General features: G+C 41.9%; 1 protein-coding gene across 1 annotated transcript in view; it reads right to left on the bottom strand.

The window, feature by feature from the left end:
• LOC117388220 (matrix metalloproteinase-16-like) overlaps positions 1-20674 on the bottom strand; it is a 110716-nt gene that overhangs the window by 26428 nt on the left and 63614 nt on the right. Inside the window, exons 5-6 of the mRNA XM_033985719.2 lie at positions 9894-10055; positions 2622-2830 (exon numbers count right to left, since the gene is read on the bottom strand). Coding sequence (XP_033841610.1) covers positions 2622-2830; positions 9894-10055 — 371 coding nt within the window. The remainder of the gene's footprint in view (positions 1-2621; positions 2831-9893; positions 10056-20674) is intronic.

Genomic DNA, 20674 nt, shown 5'->3' with positions numbered 1-20674 from the left:
GTATTTTGTGGCTTTGTTATGGATTTAAAGTAATCATAGTAGCAGCAGCAGTTGTAGTAGTAGTAGTATAAGTAGTAGTAGTAGTAGTAGTAGTAGTCGTAGTAGTAGTCGTAGTAGTAGTAGTAGTAGCAGTACTAGTAGCTCCCATTCATCACCCGAAGAGTAAAACAGGAGACGCTCGTGGGGAGTTTCCTTCAGGCTCATGAGTTTCTAATTGAACCAATGAAACAGTTTATTTATGTCCAAACATCAAACTCAACGAGAAGATCTGAGAGAACTACAGGTTTGTCAGGGTCTGACACGAAACACACTGAGGAACAGAGAGGAACACAGAGGAACACTGAGGAACACCGAGGAACAGCGAAGAACACTGAGGAACACTGAAGAGCACAGAGGAACACAGAGGAACAGCAAGGAACTCTGAGGAACACCGAGGAAGGCCAAGAAACCTAGAGAAACACCAAGGAACATAGAACACAGAAGGAACACCAAGAAAAAATGAGGAACACAGAAGAGCAATGAGGAACACCGAGGAGCAGCACGGAACACCGAAAAACACCATGAAAGACGAGGGAACAGGTTTTTTCTCTTGGGGAAAGAACAACGTGCTGTAAAGTGACAGCAGTTTATTAAACACAAAGAGCAAAGTCACATTTTAGATAAACGCAGATAAACGCTGCTTCAGTCTCGTATCAGCTGATATCAGGTTTCAGGAGATACTTAAAGCAAAAGTATCACAACCACAGACTGAATATATAAACACACAGAGCTAACCTGCTAGCTGCTGCGCTACAAACAGGAAGTGATCACGGGCTGCACTTCCTCTCTCTGTCTCTGCTGCTTCAGACTCATTTTGGTCTTAAATGTTCGTATAAATTTTTATTTCACTATTGTGTCTGTAAATCAAGATCTGAACATTAATAACAGACAAATAAAACCGCCAATTTCCAGATCCGTGGACTCAGAATATCAGCCTTTCTGAACTTTATGTTTTGCTTTTCTTCTTGCGTGAAAATATCAAGTTGCAAGTCGACATAAACTGACCAGGGACCAGTTAGCCGCAAACAAAAACAACTTTAAACTTACATTTTTTCACACATTTCCTCCAAATACGTCCATAGCGTCTGTTTAAGGAGCCAACGCGAACTTGTACAAAACACTTTCTCCACCCTCACAGCTCACTTACTTCCCAATTCCCCACAATCCTCGCTCAGATTAGCATTCAACGCAGACTCCAGGTAATCTCCACAGCTCAGTGCATATGCTTTAGCTAATTCGGCTAGCTCCAGGCTGTATAATGGCGTTTCCCAAACCTATAGCACATCCACGCTGGTGTAAAACGTGAGATAGGGAGGTCTATTGTCGCTCGCGTCCGCCGATTAGGTTCAAACCGAGCAGAAACGGACTATTTCTGTATTTCTGTATGTGGGGATACACTATGGAGCGGCGTCGCTAATGCTAAACCTATTCACAAGTCAGAGGAAGTGTTTGAGTCGGACGTATAGTTGTTAAAAGTTAGAAGCAGGTGTAATAACGACGTTTTATTTAGCGCAACACACATTTTCACCCGGGGCCACATCCGCAAAATGGCTCCCGTCAAAGGGCCAGATGTAAAATAAATGTAATTACTTTATAAAATTGTTAATTAACTGTGTCTGTATTCATCACTACATTTTAAGACCATTATACCTTTTAATTTAGCCTGTCGAGGGCCGCATAAAATGACACGGAGGGCCATATTTAGCCCGCGGGCCTTGAGTTTGACACTTGCGATTTAGAGTTTACGTGTATTTCATTTAAACACGAGCAGCAGAAGATGAGAAATGACCCAAATCTGACCCAAGTCTCATATCGTGAGACGTTTTGAGACAATTTACAGACCAAAATATGATATCGAAAGAACCGATATCCGATTCCAGACTTGTATCGGTGCTTCTTTAGCTTTATTATTACACATTTTACGTCTATTTGCGTCATAAATACCACTCCTACTCGCATACTCTCCCTGTCACGAGTAAATCTGTGGGTGATAAACGTTTGTGTCACTGACACCGTAACAGCAGCCATTTTGTTTTTCAGATTTTATAACAATTTAATCGCAAATAATACCAAAAATATGACATAGTTTAATGTTTTAATGTCAGGAATATTACGTTAAAGGCCTTGTACCTGATTTTCCCCATATTTTTTGTTTAATTTACACATGTTAAACACAAAAAACCCTGCTTATTTAGTACGAGAAACGCTCTGTTCCACCTTGTGATGTCATCAAGTGGTAATACAGGAAGTGCTCCACTGCGTTTTTAAACTCCACGCACCTTCGCTAGAATCATTCGGATCATTTCAACTTCTGGAATCGTCAAAATCTACTGAACTAAAGGTAAAAAGGAGCCGTTACCTCGTCGAAAACGACCACTTCATGACATCACAAGGTGCAGGAAGCAGCATTAGAACACGGCTTAAACCTCCCGAGCGTCCATTTTGTGTAACGTGGCGTGTTAAAGTTGTGTTTTTCTCTGTGAAAAATCGTCCCGCACCTTGAGGTAAATCGATGGCTCGAAAACAAACAGCGAAAAAAAAAAACAGCCTTGGGTTTGTTTTGATGCTCGCCGGCGTCTTACCTTGAAGACAAACATCTCTCTTCGGAGGATGGCGAGCGTGTTGAAGCCGCCGTCGCAGATGTTGGGTTTGGCGTTGGGGTGGGACGGCGGGGGCAGCCTGGGGGGCCTGGTCTGTCGGTCGGGTTTGCGCGGGTCCGACGGCGGGTGGGAGCGAGGGGGCGGAGCCGTCGGCAGAGGCTTGGTCGGCTGTGGTAGTTTATCTGGAGGACCTGGGGGGGGAGAAACAGACATGACTGATGTGGCGAAGTGTCATTTTGAGCTTAAAACGATGGCGCGTTTTCCAGACAGATTTGTCGAAGCTGCGGTTTGTGATTTTCGGACAACACCTCGAGAGAAAAACACGAAATGTACCTGGCAACAAAAGCGAAGAGATTACAGAGCGGAACAAAACACAGGTGGATTCTGAGGAAGATTATCAGCAAAAAGAGGAAGCGACGAACATTTAAAAGTGCGAAAGTGACGGCGAATTTGTGCCTCAGAGCGAGAAGGTTTCAGGTTCTGGTGTTAGTCATCGATTGGTCGTTCTAGATTGACACTTTGATTCTTTGATTTAACCTCCTGAGACCCGGTGTCCTCATCTGTGGACAGCACCTTCTGGGTTGTTTAGGCCACAGTGCGAATTTTTAGAAGAACAGCAACAAGATTATGTTCAATTTTGAATATTTCTAAGAGTTTAGAATATTTATTTATTTATTTATACTTTTTTTTATTTGATTTTTTTATTATTTTTTATTTTATTTTATTTTTTATTGTATTTTAATTTATTATTATTATTATTATTTTAACTTTCATTTAATTTTATTTTATTTTTTTATTTTATATTTTTGTATTTTTATTCTTTTATTTTTATTTTATTTTGTATTGTATTTTAATTAATTGATTTATTTATTTTTATTTTTATTTTTATTTAAAGGCATATATCTTCCTGCTCCTGTCGGCAGCACAAATGAGACACATTGCTCCTAGACGCACAATTGTTCTCATTTTGTTTTTTACACAAAATGTCTGTGTTAATAGTTTTCGCAAATAAAGTCCTGCAAGAGCTCGAGTCTCAGGAGGTTAAGAGGAGCCTTAAAACTGGAAAAAACGCTGTATAAAAATGTGACTTTTTACCATTTTCTAACCATTTACAGCACAAAACAACCCAAAACACTCACACGATTTAATTCCACACTGCGTAACATTCCAAAACGATAAAATCTCTCGGGAAACGGAGCACGAAAGTCACATGTGCGCCTGTAACTTTAAAGGAGTTGACTATATTGAGATTGTACGCTGCACAGAGGACAGTAGTGGCTCAGTTGGTAGAGCATTTGCCATTCGTTTTTGAAGGTTGTCAGTTTGAATCCCGCTCTCGACATAAACGTCATCGGTGCAATTCCAGCTCCCACAGATGATTTGTGAAGACACTTAACCCCTCACTGCTCGTTTATTTGACATAAACCGATTTGACCCGTGAAGTTGGGAAAACGTATAAAAATATAAGCGTTTTCTGGACGATGCGTCGCTCTGGAGTTTAAGTCGCACCAGAAAAATGAAGAAAAATGAAGAAAAATGAAGAAAAAAACATCTAAGTCGTGTTTTTTTGGGGAAATTTATTTTACAAAATCCATGACCAAAAACAGACATTTTACTGCGACAATAACGAAGATGTGAAGTTATATATTTGAGTAATTTCACATATAAGTCGCATCTGAGTATAAGTGAAATGAGGAAGAGCGAGGAGGAGCCTCCTTTTTTTCTCTCTATCCCCCCATCTCCCCTTTCTTTCTCTCTCTCCCCCTCCTCCCTCTCTTATTTATCTCCTCTCTTTCTCTGGAGTTTTAAATCCATTTTGTGTCTTTAACTCAAATGATATGAAACTTATGTCGACTCTTTGTTTAACTTGTATCTTATTATAGACGCCGTACCGAGGAATTTCAACGCCTTTATTCAGTATTTATGAACGCTAATGGACGCGGCGCTAACGCGGCGCTCCAACGCACATGTGCACTTTGTACGCGGCGAGCACTGTGCCACTTTTTATACACCTCAACTTCACTCCTGCAGCTTTAATCCATGTTCTGATCCTGTTTCCTCCTCAAAAACAGACCTGGACCTGTGTTTTGTTTCAGTTATTATTAGTCTGTTATGTCTCCAAAGCTCAAAACGCGACGTTCCACCTTGTGATGTCATCAAGTGGTAGTTTTCATGTTAACTCCTCCTTTTACCTTTAGTTCAGTCGAGATAAGAGACAACTCCAGGACTGAAATGATCCAAATGATTCTATAAATGAAGGTGTGTGGAGTTTAAAAACACAGTGGAGCACTTCCTGTATCACCACATGATGACATCACAAGGTGGAACAGAGTGTTTCCTCAGTCTAAATCTGCAGGTTTGTGCGTCAAACATCTGTGAATGAAACAAAACACAGCTCCAGGTCTGTGTGTGACGAGGAAACAGTAGAACAAAGTCAAACAAAAACACGACGGACGCTCATTCATAAAAGAACAGAAACCAGATGACGCCGGGATTAGCACGAGCCGCTACTAGTGCTAGCTACACATGTCACAGTCCGCGGAGCTGATCCGCCCGTCGCCGTGGAGACAGATTTCATGCACGAGCTGAAATCCTCTGAAATACATCCCAGATTAGAGAGAGCGGAGTTATGTAAGAGCGAGTCTGACCGGACGCGACGCAACAAAACAAAGAGCGCCATGTGGGACAGGAGCGTTTGGCTAACAATGCTAACGCTAAAGGGAAAAAGTGACAAAATGTTTACGTGGAGTGATCAGTGTGCTTCAGTTTAACAATAATGCAAAGGAAGTTGGAGAAAATGGAATAGTTTGGATTATTTTTGGGGTTTTTTATGTTTTGTTTACAAATGGAGCAGGAAGACGATAAAAAAGAGAAATACGCGGCATTTTTCCACCTTCAAGGCTCAAAGGTTTTTACAGCAACGAACCAGGTGTCTGGCCCAACGACACAACAGCAGCGTTCATCTGTGGGACCTGGAATTGCACCGTCGACTGAGCAACTTCCTGCCGACTTTTCCCCACTCGTCCCATGTGACACGTTTAACCAATAAAATCCAACGCTCAAACGAACTTAAAGGTTTTAATGTGTTTACTTCAGTAGATTTTCTCTTGTGATACTTTTACTGGTGTATTTGTACTTTTACTTCATAAAAATTGAGTACTTCTTTCACTACTGCTTATTATTATGATGATGGTAGGACAGAAACGGAACACTTTGAGGAGCGAGGAGGAGTGAGGAGGAGCGAGGAAGAGCGAAGACCAAGAAGAGCGAGGAAGGGCGAGGAAGAGCGAGGAGGAGCGAGGAAGAGCGAAGAGGAGCGAGGAGGAGCGAGGAAGAGCGAAGACCAAGAAGAGCGAGGAAGAGCGAGGAGGAGCGAGGAAGAGCGAGGAGGAGCGAGGAGGAGCGAGGAAGAGCGAGGAAGAGCGAGGAGGAGCGAGGAAGAGCGAAGAGGAGCGAGGAGGAGCGAGGAAGAGCGAAGACCAAGAAGAGCGAGGAAGAGCGAGGAGGAGCGAGGAAGAGCGAGGAGGAGCGAGGAAGAGCGAGGAGGAGTGAAGAAGAGTGAGGAGGAGCGAGGAGGAGCTTAATATTATGATGATGGTAGGACAGGAACTGAACAATTTGACACCAGAAAAACAGTTTTTATTGTTTGTTTTGTTGTTTGTTTTGTTTGTTTTGTTGTTTGTTTTGTTTTGTTGTTTGTTTTGTTGTTTGTTTTGTTGTTTGTTTTGTTTGTTTTGTTGTTTGTTTTGTTGTTTGTTTTGTTTGTTTTGTTGTTTGTTTTGTTTTGTTGTTTGTTTTGTTGTTTGTTTTGTTTGTTTTGTTGTTTGTTTTGTTGTTTGTTTTGTTGTTTGTTTTGTTGTTTGTTTTGTTTGTTTTGTTGTTTGTTTTGTTTGTTTTGTTGTTTGTTTTGTTGTTTGTTTTGTTGTTTGGTCTGATCCAAAGTAAAAGCCAAAAGTAAAATCTGTCACTGGACAAAACGTTGTAGGAGTGAAGACGTTTTTCTGCTCGTCCACGCCGCTTCTTCTTCTTCTTCAGTTGTGGTCAGATTCCTGCTGGACACTGCCTTACATCTGTCTGAAGGAGGCGCTAACGACACTCAAGCTAACGCAGCGATTGTTTACAGTTTCAGTTTGTGGGCTCGACACACTTAACACATTCATCCAGCTTTTAACGGACGTTTTTCACACCTATTAGCATCCCGGCTCAGTCTGTTGTTCTCTTTGTGTCCTTTGTTTGCTTTGGGTCTGAGATACAGACGACGTCCAAGGCCACGTTTCTGTTCGATTTCAAAGACGATCCTGCTCGGACGACTGGGGACTGCAGATGGAAAGCAGCAGGAGCTAAATCTGGTCCAAATCATCTTTTCTTTTGTGAGATTAATGACTTTGTAGATCGTCCCTGACAAATAAAGATTAAAGAAAGAAAGAAAAAAAGAAAGAAAAAAAGTAGATTCATTCGTTCTCTCGTTGATTTTGACGCGCCGGTTCTTTTCTGCGCAAGAGAAAACCATCAGGACGGAGAGAGGACGTGCGCTGTGTTGGTTCAAGTATGAAACCAAAACTTGTTAGCATGAGAGCTAACCGCTAACTAGCTAACCGATACAAGCCGTTTCAAAATAAATAATAACCGTGAGAAATTTAGAAACAAAAAAATACGTAGTTTCATTGGAATCTCGACTCCCAAACGTCTTCGCTCCCACAACTTTTTGTCCAGTCGTTTGTTTTTACTGTTTTTATTTTGTTATTTATCGTGTCATTTGACTCATAAATCAATTCGCTTAAATCGGGGCCGTCCAAACTACGGCCCGGGGGCAAAACGCGGCCCTCAGACCTATTTTTGCTGGTCCTCGCACCTCGTCCTAAACTGGTCCAATTGATTAGAAAGTATTTTTACCACAAACTAAAGAAATTCTACGTCTATAACCTGAAAAACTTCACCTTATATTGTGACACAGACCTAAAAATAATCTTCCGAAAAGTTTTATTAACGGCGCAACGGCTCGGTCAGACTTTTGGTTTTGGGGCGTCCGCTTCAAATATGTTTCGGTTTGCCGCCCTCGGTGAAAAAAGTTGGGACATCCCTGCGTTAAGTGAACGTAAACGACTATATCTGTTTTTTTTTTTTAAACTGTTTGAACTGAAGTTTTGTGAATCGCCGGGTCGGTAAATGTTTTAATTTACATTTTACTCCGAATTTTATTAATTTTAATGTCGTACGTTGTAACTGTCGACTCAGGACGGACGTGTGAATGAGACACAAGCTCGATGGCATGTCCTGATAAAATAAAAATCAAAAAAACGTTTTATTTAGCTGTTTATTTAGTTGTTTTGTTTGTTTTGCTCTGTGGATGTGGTCGAGCTCGTTTTGTTTTTGCGGTTTTGACTCATTAAGTTTCTCGCTTGAACTAAACGGCGCTCGGTCTCCAGTCGCCACATCTGACGCCGTAAAAGCCTCGCATTAACTTTGAGAGATCGCTCTGATGTTCGCCACTTTCTGTTGGACTTGGCGGCGTGTCGTTGTTGACGCGAGCCGCGGAAAAACAGCGAGCGGAGCAGAGTCGGACGAAGCGACGAGAACGACAAAGACGAGACAAAGACGAGACAAAGACGATCTGTAAAAATAATGTTTAGAAAAAATCTGATACAAACCGAGTATCGAAACTATTATAAGGCACAAAGACCAGGACTAGACCAGGACTAAACCAGGACTAGACCAGGACTAGACCAGGACTGAACCAGGACTAGACCAGGACTAAACCAGGACTAAACCCAGAACTAGACCAGGACTAGACCAGGACTAGACCAGGACTAAACCAGGACTAAACCCAGAACTAGACCAGGACTAGACCAGGACTAAACCAGGACTAAACCAGGACTAGACCAGGACTAGACCAGGACTGAACCAGGACTAGACCAGGACTAAACCAGGACTAAACCCAGAACTAGACCAGGACTAGACCAGGACTAGACCAGGACTAGACCAGGACTAAACCAGGACTAAACCCAGAACTAGACCAGGACTAGACCAGGACTAAACCAGGACTAAACCAGGACTAGACCAGGACTAGACCAGGACTGAACCAGGACTAGACCAGGACTAAACCAGGACTAAACCCAGAACTAGACCAGGACTAGACCAGGACTAGACCAGGACTAAACCAGGACTAAACCCAGAACTAGACCAGGACTAGACCAGGACTAAACCAGGACTAAACCAGGACTAAACCAGGACTAGACCAGGACTAGACCAGGACTAAACCAGGACTAGACCAGGACTAGACCAGGACTAGACCAGGACTAAACCAGGACTAAACCAGGACTAAATCAGGGCTAAATCAGGACTAAACCCAGGACTAGACCAGGACTAGACCAGGACTAAACCAGGACTAAACCAGGACTAAACCAGAGCTAAACCAGGGCTAAACCAGGACTAAACCAGGACTAATCCTGGTCTTTATAATGTGTCTCTGTGTCTCTCACAAGTAAAAGACACAAACTGGGTCACACCCATGGACCACTGTGGACCACTCCCTTCCTCTTCCTCTTCTTCTTCTTCTTCTTCTTCTTCTTCTTCTTCTGAGATGGAACCTGCCCATTTAATGCAGAAAATCACACTATATTGTCTAAAGTCTGTTTTCTCTCTTATCTTCCTTTAGTGTGACGTGACCACAGGTGCATGATGGGAACAGAACGTTTTACGCCTTTGTAAGAAAATTCGGAGTATTACATTTGTACAACGTCCACAAAACCCACCCAGACACAGGCAGAACGTGCAAACTCCTCAGTGAAAGGCACAGGGCAACACAGGAATTGAACCTTTTTGCTGGATCGTGTGAATGAAAAGCAGGAAAACAAAGGAACAACTGAGGAATTTAAAATCATTGTGAATTTAGTTTTTTTTTTGTTAGAACAGATTCATTTTAAATCCTGAAATTCCGTTTACTATAAGAAACTCCCAAACGCTCCTCAGATGAAATATACATGGGAACGTCGGAGCACTTCTTCAAATATCCCGGAATATTTATAACCCGCCGTTCTGAGAAGTGGCCGAGCGGAAAGTGAAAAGTGATGGGACTGTTTAAAGAAAAGTGACTCACGTCTGCGGCGCAGCTGTGAAAAGAGACAAAACGAGCTGATATCTCGGGATTTGATGGAACTTTAAACAAGCGCAACTCCCCAAACCCGATTCCCACGCTGCTCATGCTAACGGCCGTATGCTAACAGCCGTATGCTAGCACAAACTCGCGCTCCTTACCGTAGATCTTCTGTATCCCCAGCAGGTCGTCCATGGGCAGTTTGAAGTTGTCCGTGTCCATGTACTGGTAAAACGGAGCCATGATCGCCGTGGGGTCGTTGGAGTGTTCCAGTCCGAGCGCGTGTCCGAGCTCGTGAACCGCCACCAGGAACAGATCGTTACCTGCGAACACACGGGAATACACTGTTAATGCTACAGTACGGGACATGTTTTAAGAGAATTTTTAGCTTCAGTTTTGTTTTCATTTTCATCTGACACAGGCTGATGTTTCTACGACTGATTTTTTATTTATTTCTGACGCAATGAGAAGACCGATGAACCACTGTAGGCCTCACTACTTCCTGTTAGCGTCACTACTTCCTGTTAGCGTCACTACTTCCTGTCAGCGTCACTACTTCCTGTCCAGTTTTATCTCTGAGGTTTTTGCTGAGTTTTGCTAAAATGAATAAATATTTAAAGGTGAGGCAGTGGACAGAGAGCTGCAGGTTGGTTGGTTAGAGGTCAGGGGTCAGAGGTCAGGGGGTTACGGTGTCTCAATGCTAATGCTAATGCTAATTTCGAGGCATAGCAAATATAAAAAAAACAACACCACAAACTGAAGTGTTCTACTTATAAACAAACGGCAATTGGGTCATATTTATTTTAACTAATTTGAATTTTAATCGGTTGTTTGTTTAAAGTTTGACGATTTTAATTAAAGTGACTGTTAGCTTTGAGATGTAGCGACCTAGCTAGCGCGCTGCTGCATCACCAGGATCGTGTAGAGCGGGTTAACGCGAACATTTAAGACCAAAACAGAGTAATCAGGCAATGAACAACCGAGGAATGAACGTCGTATTTAATATGAACTAAAATCTCTTCGACTTTGGGGAATCAAGAAGAAGTAAAAACTCAGAAACATGTCCTTCAAAAAACAGAGATAAATGCAGATTCAGAGGAGCAGAAATGGAACGACAGTAGTTCAAATGCAGAGTTTGTGCATCTCTTGACTGATCAACAATTTAGAAAGGACTGAATGAACAGAGGGAGTGAGCACAGACGACCCCGGACGAAGTAAAGGGCAGATACTCTCAAAAACTTAAATTAAAAACAAACAAAAAATAACGTACAGCTGTTTGTGTAATATCTAAGTCGTCCAGGTTTGATCCAACGTAAAAGAAAAACTGTTGTCCGTCGCTATATCGTGGTTCACCTTCCGCGATCTTGCTGTTTCACGGATTTTTTTCTGCGTCCCGATTGGCTGTTGGACTGTAGACCATTGTGTCGTGCGTCCTGATTGGCTGTTGGACTGTAGACCATCGTGTCGTGCGTCCTGATTGGCTGTTGGACTGTAGACCATTGTGTCGTGCGTCCTGATTGGTGAGTGTGTGGTGAGGGGTTTTACTACAGTTTTTAGAACGTGACCCTAACTCTGCGATAAACCAGGGACCAGTGTTTATCATTTATATATCGCACAAAAAAGAGAAACTTTTTCTTCATCGTCCGGGCCGGTTGTGGTAAAACATTCATCTCATTTTGTGAAGACGTCGTCGTGTTTCACTGTGATCGTTCAGACGGAAGTGAATCAGAACCAGAACCAGAGCGCCACGAATTAGAAGAAATTTGGAGGAACGTGCAGAAGATAAAAAGTGGCCCAGTGATTCAGTTCTGTGTTGAAGTTTTAGTAAAAATGGTACAAAGATAAACTGGGATGTGGAGATTGGCTGATACGTTTTGGGGTTTTTTTTCACGGCCGACACAATCCCAAATGTTTTAAATCCAGAACGACTGATCGCCAACATTTCTAAACCGATATATATGGTTAATTTTGATCATTTCCCTCAAATTATGTAGTTTAAATGTACGACAAACGCACTCAAAACTGCTCTTTTTAGCTGTGCATGTGACCAAATGTTTTTTTATTCCGCACTTTTCTCCTTTAATGTTAATTTTCTGATGATTATTTAGGTTTTGATTTGTTGTATTGTGATTTTACCGTCTTTTTTTATTCTGTAAAGTAAAGACACAAGCTCAACGCGACAGATTTAAGGTTAGTGTAACATTTGTCGACTTAAATATTCATAGATGCTCCTAAAACTTTCTGGATCTGAACTTTTACCACGGTCCCTCGTCCTTCTGCCGTCTCCGCACCTCCACCTTTGTATCTCCTCATCACAGACACAAAATCACTTCTTCGTCCAAAGAGAGGAGCCTTTATCTGCAGTAAATCTTTGGTATGAATAATGCATCTGAACAGACCCACGTCGACACAAACACGAGCCTTTACGCAGCCCGCTTCACCAGGAACACGCCTAATTGGAAACTCATGAAATATATTTGCCTCTTTAAACATCAGTGACTCATTTTGCCGTAAAAAAAAAAAAGACAAACGGCGGTAATATCCACGAAACGGGAGCTTAAATGTTGAATTCATATAAAACAAAATGGCCGACATTAAACTGAAAGGACTGAATTTGTAAAAGTGCGACACCGAACGAGTCCCTGAGGCGAAAGTTTAAAGAACAAGATCAGTCCAGAGCTTCAGGAGGAAACTGAAGGACAAAGGAAACGGGGATTTACAAGTGTGGTCATGAGGTCCTGGTTTAGTCCTGGGTTAGTCCTGGTTTAGTCCTGGTTTAGTACTGGTTTAGTCCTGGTTTAGTCCTGTTTTAGTTCTAGTTTAGACCTGGTTTAGTCCTGGTGTAGTCGTGGTTTAGTCCCGATTTAGTCCCGATTTAGTCCTGGTTTAGTTCTAGTTTAGACCTGGTTTAGTCCTGGTTTAGTCCTGGTTTAGTCCTGGTTCAGTCCTGGTTTAGTCCTGGTTTAGTCCTGGTTTAGTTCTAGTTTAGTCCTGGTTTAGTCCTGGTTTAGTCCTGGTTTAGTCCTGGTTTAGTCCTGGTTTAGTTCTAGTTTAGTCCTGGTTCAGTCCTGGTTTAGTCCTGGTTCAGTCCTGGTTTAGTCCTGGTTTAGTCCTGGTTTAGTTCTAGTTTAGTCCTGGTTCAGTCCTGGTTCAGTCCTGGTTTAGTCCTGGTTTAGTCCTGGTTTAGACCTGGTTTAGTCCTGGTTCAGTCCTGGTTTAGTCCTGGTTCAGTCCTGGTTTAGTCCTGGTTCAGTCCTGGTCTAGTCTTGGTTCAGTCCTGGTTTAGTCCTAGTTGAGGTTCTGAGCACAGGGGGCGCTGTGGGACAGTGTGACTCCGTAGGGGCCGGTCCAGGTCGGCGATGTCGCTCCGTCAGTCACAGAACGAGACGACTCCCTGCGGAAATGAACAGCCGCCGTGTGTCTATTGTGACGATAATTATCAGGTCGGACGCCGTTTATAGAAAGAAAATTGCACAGGGTTTGTTGACGCGGAGCTGATTCACCGAATTCAGGGAAGAAGAGAAAGAGGAAGAAACATTCAAAGAAACAAAGTCAAGGTCGAACAAGGAGAACGAAAGAAACGAATATGAAACGACTTCGACAGATAAACAGAGCTAACCTGCTAGCGCCGCGTCTCAAACAGGAAGTCATCATGTGCGCACTTCCTGCTTCGTCGACCCTCACTGTCGTCCACTTCTTCGTCAAAAACACAGATGATTAACTATATCGGCACGAACTTTGACCTTAGCGTTTGATTCGTCATCGTCTCCGAGCGGACGCCATCTCGACAAAAACAGCGAAATAATAACAAGGTACGGAGAGGCGTCGGCTTAAAGAGGCGGAGGAAGAGGGAGGAGCAGCGGCGAACGGCTACAGCGCCCAACGGCAAAACAAACATCATTTTAAAGCTACAGTGCGCGTCTTTATGGCCAAATAGCCTCGTTTCCATGGAGATATTGTTCCTTTGGCGATAATCTTCAACGAAACTGCATAAAAGGCGTCTGTTTGCATGGAGAATGTTCCACAGCGCAGCTTTAACTTTCTATTTCAGTGGGATCATGAAGGTAAATAAAACATGTTCTTTAAAAATATAAGCGTGGCTGGGTTTCGGATGACGTCGCCGCGTTGTACGGGCCAATCAGGTTTAACGCAGATGACTCCGCCCCTCAGGAAGTATGACGTCATCACATACTAGAATTTAAAAACTACTGATACGGTGGAAAAAAAAGGTCAAAATTCAAACTTCTAATGTCAAAAACACGATTCTTCTTCCATTGTGCAAAATAAATAAATAAAAAATAAGCTAACGTGTGCATCAGGGAGGGCATCTGGCTTCTTTTGGCTTATATGTTCTTTATTTTAACTACTGTATTTTCTGGAGTATAAGTCGCACCAGCCAAAAAATGCATAATAATGAAGAAAAAACATATATTTCACGCAAAAGTATAAGCCACGCCCCCAGACAAACTATGAAAAAAGTGCGAGTTACAGTCCGAAAAATACGGTAAATAATAATTGTACATCTAAATATATTTCGTGGGAAGCCAAAGAAAGTTTATAACGACTCACTGTTTACGTCTGAATAAACAGGACGCTGATGTTAACGTTTACGACCAGATATGGACTGGACACAGGAGTCTCCACGGCAACGAAGGTAACGAAGTACAAGTAGTAAAGTACTGTGTTAGGCATGTGTACTTTACGTTACTAAGTCCTGCGGGTTTTATTTCACTATTGTGTCTGTAAATCAAGATATGAACATTAATAACAGACAAATCCGGCGCCTTCTTTCCCCAAATTAGCCGCTATAACCGCTAGCCGCGATGAGCTTCATTTGGCGCCGAACGCTGTGGGCGGCGTCTTTAAACGGTCGAGTTTCTGAACACGTCGCTTCTTCTCCGTCGGCGGCGTTCCACATGATTTGGGACGACGAGACGCACACACATAAACACGCCAGGGATCACAAATCACGCCAGACGCCTTTGACATGGCGTTTCTGGATTTTCGATCATGGTAATAGCTCTCGCTGTCACTGCAAGGCCTTCTGGGAGTTGTAGTTTCTTGCTGTTTAACCAAATGTGGTGATATACGCAGGTTTAGCCCCAAACAGCAGCAGCGGTGAAGAAGTGCGTGTTCACAGGAGGTTTGGGTTTGTAAAATGTCATGGATTTATCGTCAGGTATAAAACGGAGGTTAAAATTCAAGACGGACACGTACGTAAAAGTAGTGGAGTAAATTTAGCTGTTAAGGGCGGATGACCATAGCACGAAATCGAAAGTAAGTAAAAGAAGGCGCTCAAAATAACAAAAAAATAATAAGAAGAAAATTTACTAAAACAAAAAAAAACAACTCAAAATAACAACAAAATAATAATAATAATGATAAAAATAATTAAAAGGAAAGCAAACAAAAAAAAACCTCAAAATAAGAAAAACAAAACAGACAAAAACACAAAATAACAACAAAATAATAATAATAATAATAATGATAATGATAAAAAATAATTAAAACAAAAGCAAACAAAAAAAAACTCAAAATAAGAAAAACAAAACAAACCAAAACACAAAATAACAAAAAAAATTAAGAAAATTTACTAAAACAAAAAAAAACCTCAAAATAACAACAAAATAATAATAATAATAATAACAACAATAATAATAATGATAAAAATAACTAAAACAACAAAAACTCAAAATAAGAAAAACAAAACAAACAAAAACCCAAAATAACAAAAAAAAAAAAGAATTTAAAAAAAAGAATTAAACTTAGGTTAATACGAACATTTAAGACCAAAATGAGTCTGACAGCAGCAGAGACAGAGAGAGGACACAGTTTATCAATAGAAAGTGAATTGGAGCCAGAATGTGACGCTAGCACATTAGCTATGTCCATTTACACAAACAGTCTATGAAAATGAGCCATAGAAGTTCATGATTTCACCCTCTACAGCTCAAATCGCATCTACTAAAATAAAGTTCTGCGTGTGTCGGGTTTATTCCCAGAGCTCATATATTTAACACTGATTTAAAACCATTTTCCAGCGTCTCAAATTCACTTCACGATCCTCTGCTTTATGTATTTTTATATTTAGTCTTTTCAGGAGTCCCAGCTTCTTGTTATAGGCGACATTTTGAAGACCCGTCGCATTCAAAAGACACAGTGTTTTGTTTTGAATAGTTAATCTGAAGGTTGTCGGTGCGATTCCAGCTCCAAAACATGAATGCTGTTGTTGTGTCCTTGGGCAAGACACTTAACCCATCTCACCCCAGTGTCTGTGTGTGAGTTGTTCCTTGTTATAAAGCATTTTGTGTGACTTAAAAGTGAAAAACGCTGAATAAAAAGGTGGAAAAAGTGTCTTGCCCAAGGACATGACAGAGGTTTGAACCGTCAACCTTCATTTGAGCTGGTGGAAAAGGACTCTGAGCATTAAGCCACTGCCGCCATGACGTGAACTTGTAGAAATCGTCCAAGAAGTGAGCGGGTTCTTTATGAAGTCACTACTGGCTGAAGGTAAAATATAAAACAAAATGGCGGAATTAAACTACAAACCCTCTGCATCTTGTTTTAATTAAAGCGCAAATATGACTCTGGTCAATGTTTCCTCCTCAAAAACAGACCTGGAGTTGTGTTTTGTTTCATTCGCACATGTTTGAGTCACACTTTTTTTATTAGTCTGTTACATCTACAAAGATCAAAATGTGACGTTCCACCTTGTGATGTCATCAAGTGGTAGTTTTCAAAAGTTTTAACAGCTCCTTTTCCCTTTAGTTCAGTCGAGATAAGTGGCAATTTCGGGGCTGAAATGATCCAAATGATTCTATAAATGAAGGTGTGTGGAGTTTAAAAACACAGTGGAGCACTTCCTGTATCACCACATGATGACATCACAAGGTGGAACAGAGCGTTTTTTTCAGTTTGAGAGAAGAACTCAGCCTAAATCTGCAGGTTTGTTTGTGTGTTAAACGTGTGAATGAAACAAAACACAACTCCAGGCATGACTTCTTCTCTCAAACTGAAAACACTCAGTTCCACCTTGTGATGTCATCGTGTGGTGATACAGGAAGTGAACCAGGTCCAAACTATCAATGATCCATGACAAAATCAGGTTTAATCCGGGATTTAAACTCGCACTAAATCGTGACTTAAACTGGGACTAAACCATCCGCCTTGTCTTTTCGAGTTTTTCTCTCAAACTGAAAACACTCAGTCCCACCTTGTGATGTCATCATGTGGTGATACAGGAAGTGCTCCGTTGTGTTTTTAAACTCCACACACCTTCATTTATAGAATCATTTGGATCATTTCAGTCCTGGAGTTGTCTCTTATCTCGACTGAACTAAAGGTAAAAGTGGGAGGAGTTAACTTGAAAACTACCACTTGATGACATCACAAGGTGGAACAGAGCGTTTTGAACATGCGCGAATGAAACAAAACACAACTCCAGGTCTGTTTTGATATAAGGCTCCGGAGTCGCTCCCTGTGGATCGTGTGTTTGTTCTGTTCACTTTAGCTCCGCCCAAAGCCGTTTCAGTCAACGAGAGGCCGGTTTTTCTTCCGTTTGTTATCTCTCCTGTGACATTATTATCACATCGAGAGTCTGAGCCTGGAAAATCTCACCATACGCTTTAAAATGAAGTCAAAACCCCACAGAGACGAGGAATTAGCGATGACTCTCCCTTTCTCAGCTGCTTCGTTACTGTTATTACTTCATCGTTTGTTTGTTTTTACAAACTCGACCTCCAACGTTTAATCCCCAAGACGCGAACTCGGCAAATATGTGAAGCAAGATATACGCAAAGAAAAACAGTTAAATAAGTCGGATAAATAGTTTTTGACAAAGTAAAGGGCGGATACTCTGAGGATTTGAAATAAAAAATAAAAATAAAATAACGTACAGCTGTTTGTGTAATATCTAAGTCATCCAGGTTTGATCCAAAGTAAAAGAAAAACTGTTGTCCGTCGCTATATCGCGGTTCACCTTTCACGGTCTTGCTGTTTCACGGATTTTTTTCTGCGTCCTGATTGGCTGTTGGACTGTAGACCATTGTGTCCTGCGTCCTGATTGGCTGTTGGACTGTAGACCATTGTGTCGTGCGTCCTGATTGGCTGTTGGACTGTAGACCATTGTGTCCTGCGTCCTGATTGGCTGTTGGACTGTAGACCATTGTCCATCAGTCTCCTCCGTGCCGTGTCTCCTGTCCAGTACAGAATGTGTTCAGACAAATTTACATAAACGTTGGATCTCAGTGTGACTCTGAAGTGCTGTACGTTTGCAATTTGTTTTCTCCCCGACAAAACCCACAATGTCGATGAAACGTTCTGCACCGACAAAGACGCCGACGAAGGTTTGAACTTTGAGAGAGTTTAAACGAGAGAGAAATGTGAGAAAATGTTAACGCCTGTGTGAGAAAAGTGTATAAAGTGTGTGGTGAGGGGTTTTACAGACAAAAACAGAGAGAATAATGTAAAAAATAAAGATGATACTTCACAGATTTCACCTGTTGTGGGTTATTTTTAGAACGTATTCAATTTTGTCAACTGGACTGGTTTAGCAGGGAGCGGGCGCTTAGTAAACCTGTCAATCAAACCTGTTGCTAACGCTAACAGGAGCGACCTCGGGGAAAGAAGGACCTGATTTGTCTGTTATTAATGTTCATATCTTGATTTACAGACACAATAGTGAAATAAAAACCCCAGGATCATGTAGAGGGTTAATACGAACATTTAAGACCAAAATGAGTCTGAAGCAGCAGAGACAGAGAGAGGGGACAGTTTATCAAAAAACAAAAAATAAACAAAAAAAATCCCTCAAAACAACAACAAAAAATTATAATAAAAATAACTAAAAACCTCAACTCAAAATAACAAAAAAAATAAAGAAAATAAACCAAAAAAAAAACTCAAAATAACAAAAATAAATATATATATACAAACAAAAATAAAATAGAAAAACACACCAAAAAAACTCAAAATAACTTAAAAAGAAATACAAAAAAAATTACGAACATTTAAGACCAAAATGAGTCCAGAGAGAGGGACATGTTCCTGAGTTAATTTTCCCAGCATGGTCCGGTCATTCTGTTTGTTACCTCCCTGTTTTTTTCTATACGTGCTTCCTCTGTTCATTGAGCGTTTGCCTCGATTGTCATTTCATTCCTTTTGTTTCCTGCACAAACCTGTTGAATTCACTGGTGAAGAAGGACACGAGTCGAAAGCCAAAGCTCCTGATTTACCGGACAAGCTACATTCCTGCCCTCACCTACAGCCACGAGCTCTGGGTAACGACCGAAAAGACAAGATGGCGGATACAAGCGCCTCCCTAGAGAGGTGTCCCGGGCGTGTCCCACCAGGAGGAGGCTGGAGGACGTGTCTGGGGTGAGGGAAGTCTGCGAGTCCCTGCTTGGACTGCTGCCCCCGCGACCCGGCTCTGTGTAAACGGAAGAAACTGGACGGATAGATGGAATTCACTGAGATTAAGAAGTGTGGCTCAGTTTAACCTGCGTGACACTATAGCTTTTCAATAGAAAGTGAATTGAAGCCAGAGTCGGCGGAGCAGGGAGCTAGCAGGTTAGCTACGTCCATTTATATAAACAGTCCGGTCCAAACTTTTGCGTGGCAGTGTGTCGCAGTAGTTGTTACGTGGGAATAAAGTTATATATAATTAGCTCTTTTAATCCCCAAGACGTAAATTTCTGCAGTTTGGACGAAACAGAAACGGAATTTAAACACAAAAAAAGCGCTAACTGTGATGGTTTGGGCGTTCGGAGCGCGCGGGGGACGCAGGTTAGAGCGGCCGACTTTCACAGAGGTGGATATAAAAGGCTTATTCTTACGGTAGCGGGAATAAAAGTCTCGCTCGTTGGTGCCAAACCGCGGCTGAGAGCAGAGCGGAGTTTCCACTAACGTTACACACACGAGCCGGGGCACCTGATTTAAATTTACCGCATGAAAAGACCCAGAATAGCTTTAATCAAAAATCTGGCTCGGGTCTGGAGAAGGGACTCACAGAAACAACTCCGTCCTAATATTTGGCTGGACAGGAGAACAAAAGAGGAAATGAGCCGATTCGCCCGGTTCAAAGGATGAGTTTGACAAAGCGGCGTTGATCCGGGGACACGGCGGAGACGGGGAAAAGGGAGCGCGACTTACAGCTTGAGGACGGGGAAAAATGAGTTTTACGCTAACGTTTTGGAACAGCGGAGCAGGACAGACATGAAAACACATTTAAAAGAGCGATGTCCGAGGGTTAATAGCACTTGTTGACGCTTTCAAGCTAAAAAAAACCCAAAAAAACATCAGGATCAAGTGAACAAAACCAGGAAAACACACGACGGAACTTGTTTTTCCACTATGTTTTTTCTATATTGTCTCAGTTTTTTTCATGTAGCACAAAAAAAACAAAACAAAAACACAACTTGAGCTGCCCAAAGTGCTGCACATAAAAGTTTACAAAACAATTTTACAAAAAAACGCAATCGGAACAGAACCATAAAACAGCTGTATGTCCTTAAATACCAGGGCGGAGAGACGGGTTTTCAGAGTCTGAGAGGATCTGACAGACAGAGGGCGCTGTTCTAGAGTCCAGGCGCTGCCACAGAAAAGACTTGACTCTGGACATGTCCCAGTTTGACGGTCGCACACTTTGAAGTACCGTTCGGAGTACCCTACGGACGAAGGGTACTCCTCCGTCGACCGCAAAGGCCGTACAACCACTGACTCACGAGCTAAACATGTAAAACGGACACAATCTCCATGGAAACGCAAGGCGCATTCGTCGGCCGCGTGAAATGGGCGTCGGAAGTTCCGTAAGTGTCCTTTAAATGCAGCCGACGAAGTGCGAAACCGACAAATTGAGACACGTCCTATGTCAACCTATAAAACACGCGCTTTTACTATGAACGCGCTCGCATCTCCACAAACCTGACTCGTATTGCAAATGGAG

This window comes from Periophthalmus magnuspinnatus, chromosome 20 (genome assembly GCF_009829125.3).
Source record: "Periophthalmus magnuspinnatus isolate fPerMag1 chromosome 20, fPerMag1.2.pri, whole genome shotgun sequence".
Classification (NCBI taxonomy): Eukaryota; Metazoa; Chordata; class Actinopteri; order Gobiiformes; family Gobiidae; genus Periophthalmus; species Periophthalmus magnuspinnatus.
The sequence above is the reverse complement of the archived record's forward strand: the minus strand, read 5'-3'. Positions and strand labels throughout refer to the sequence as shown.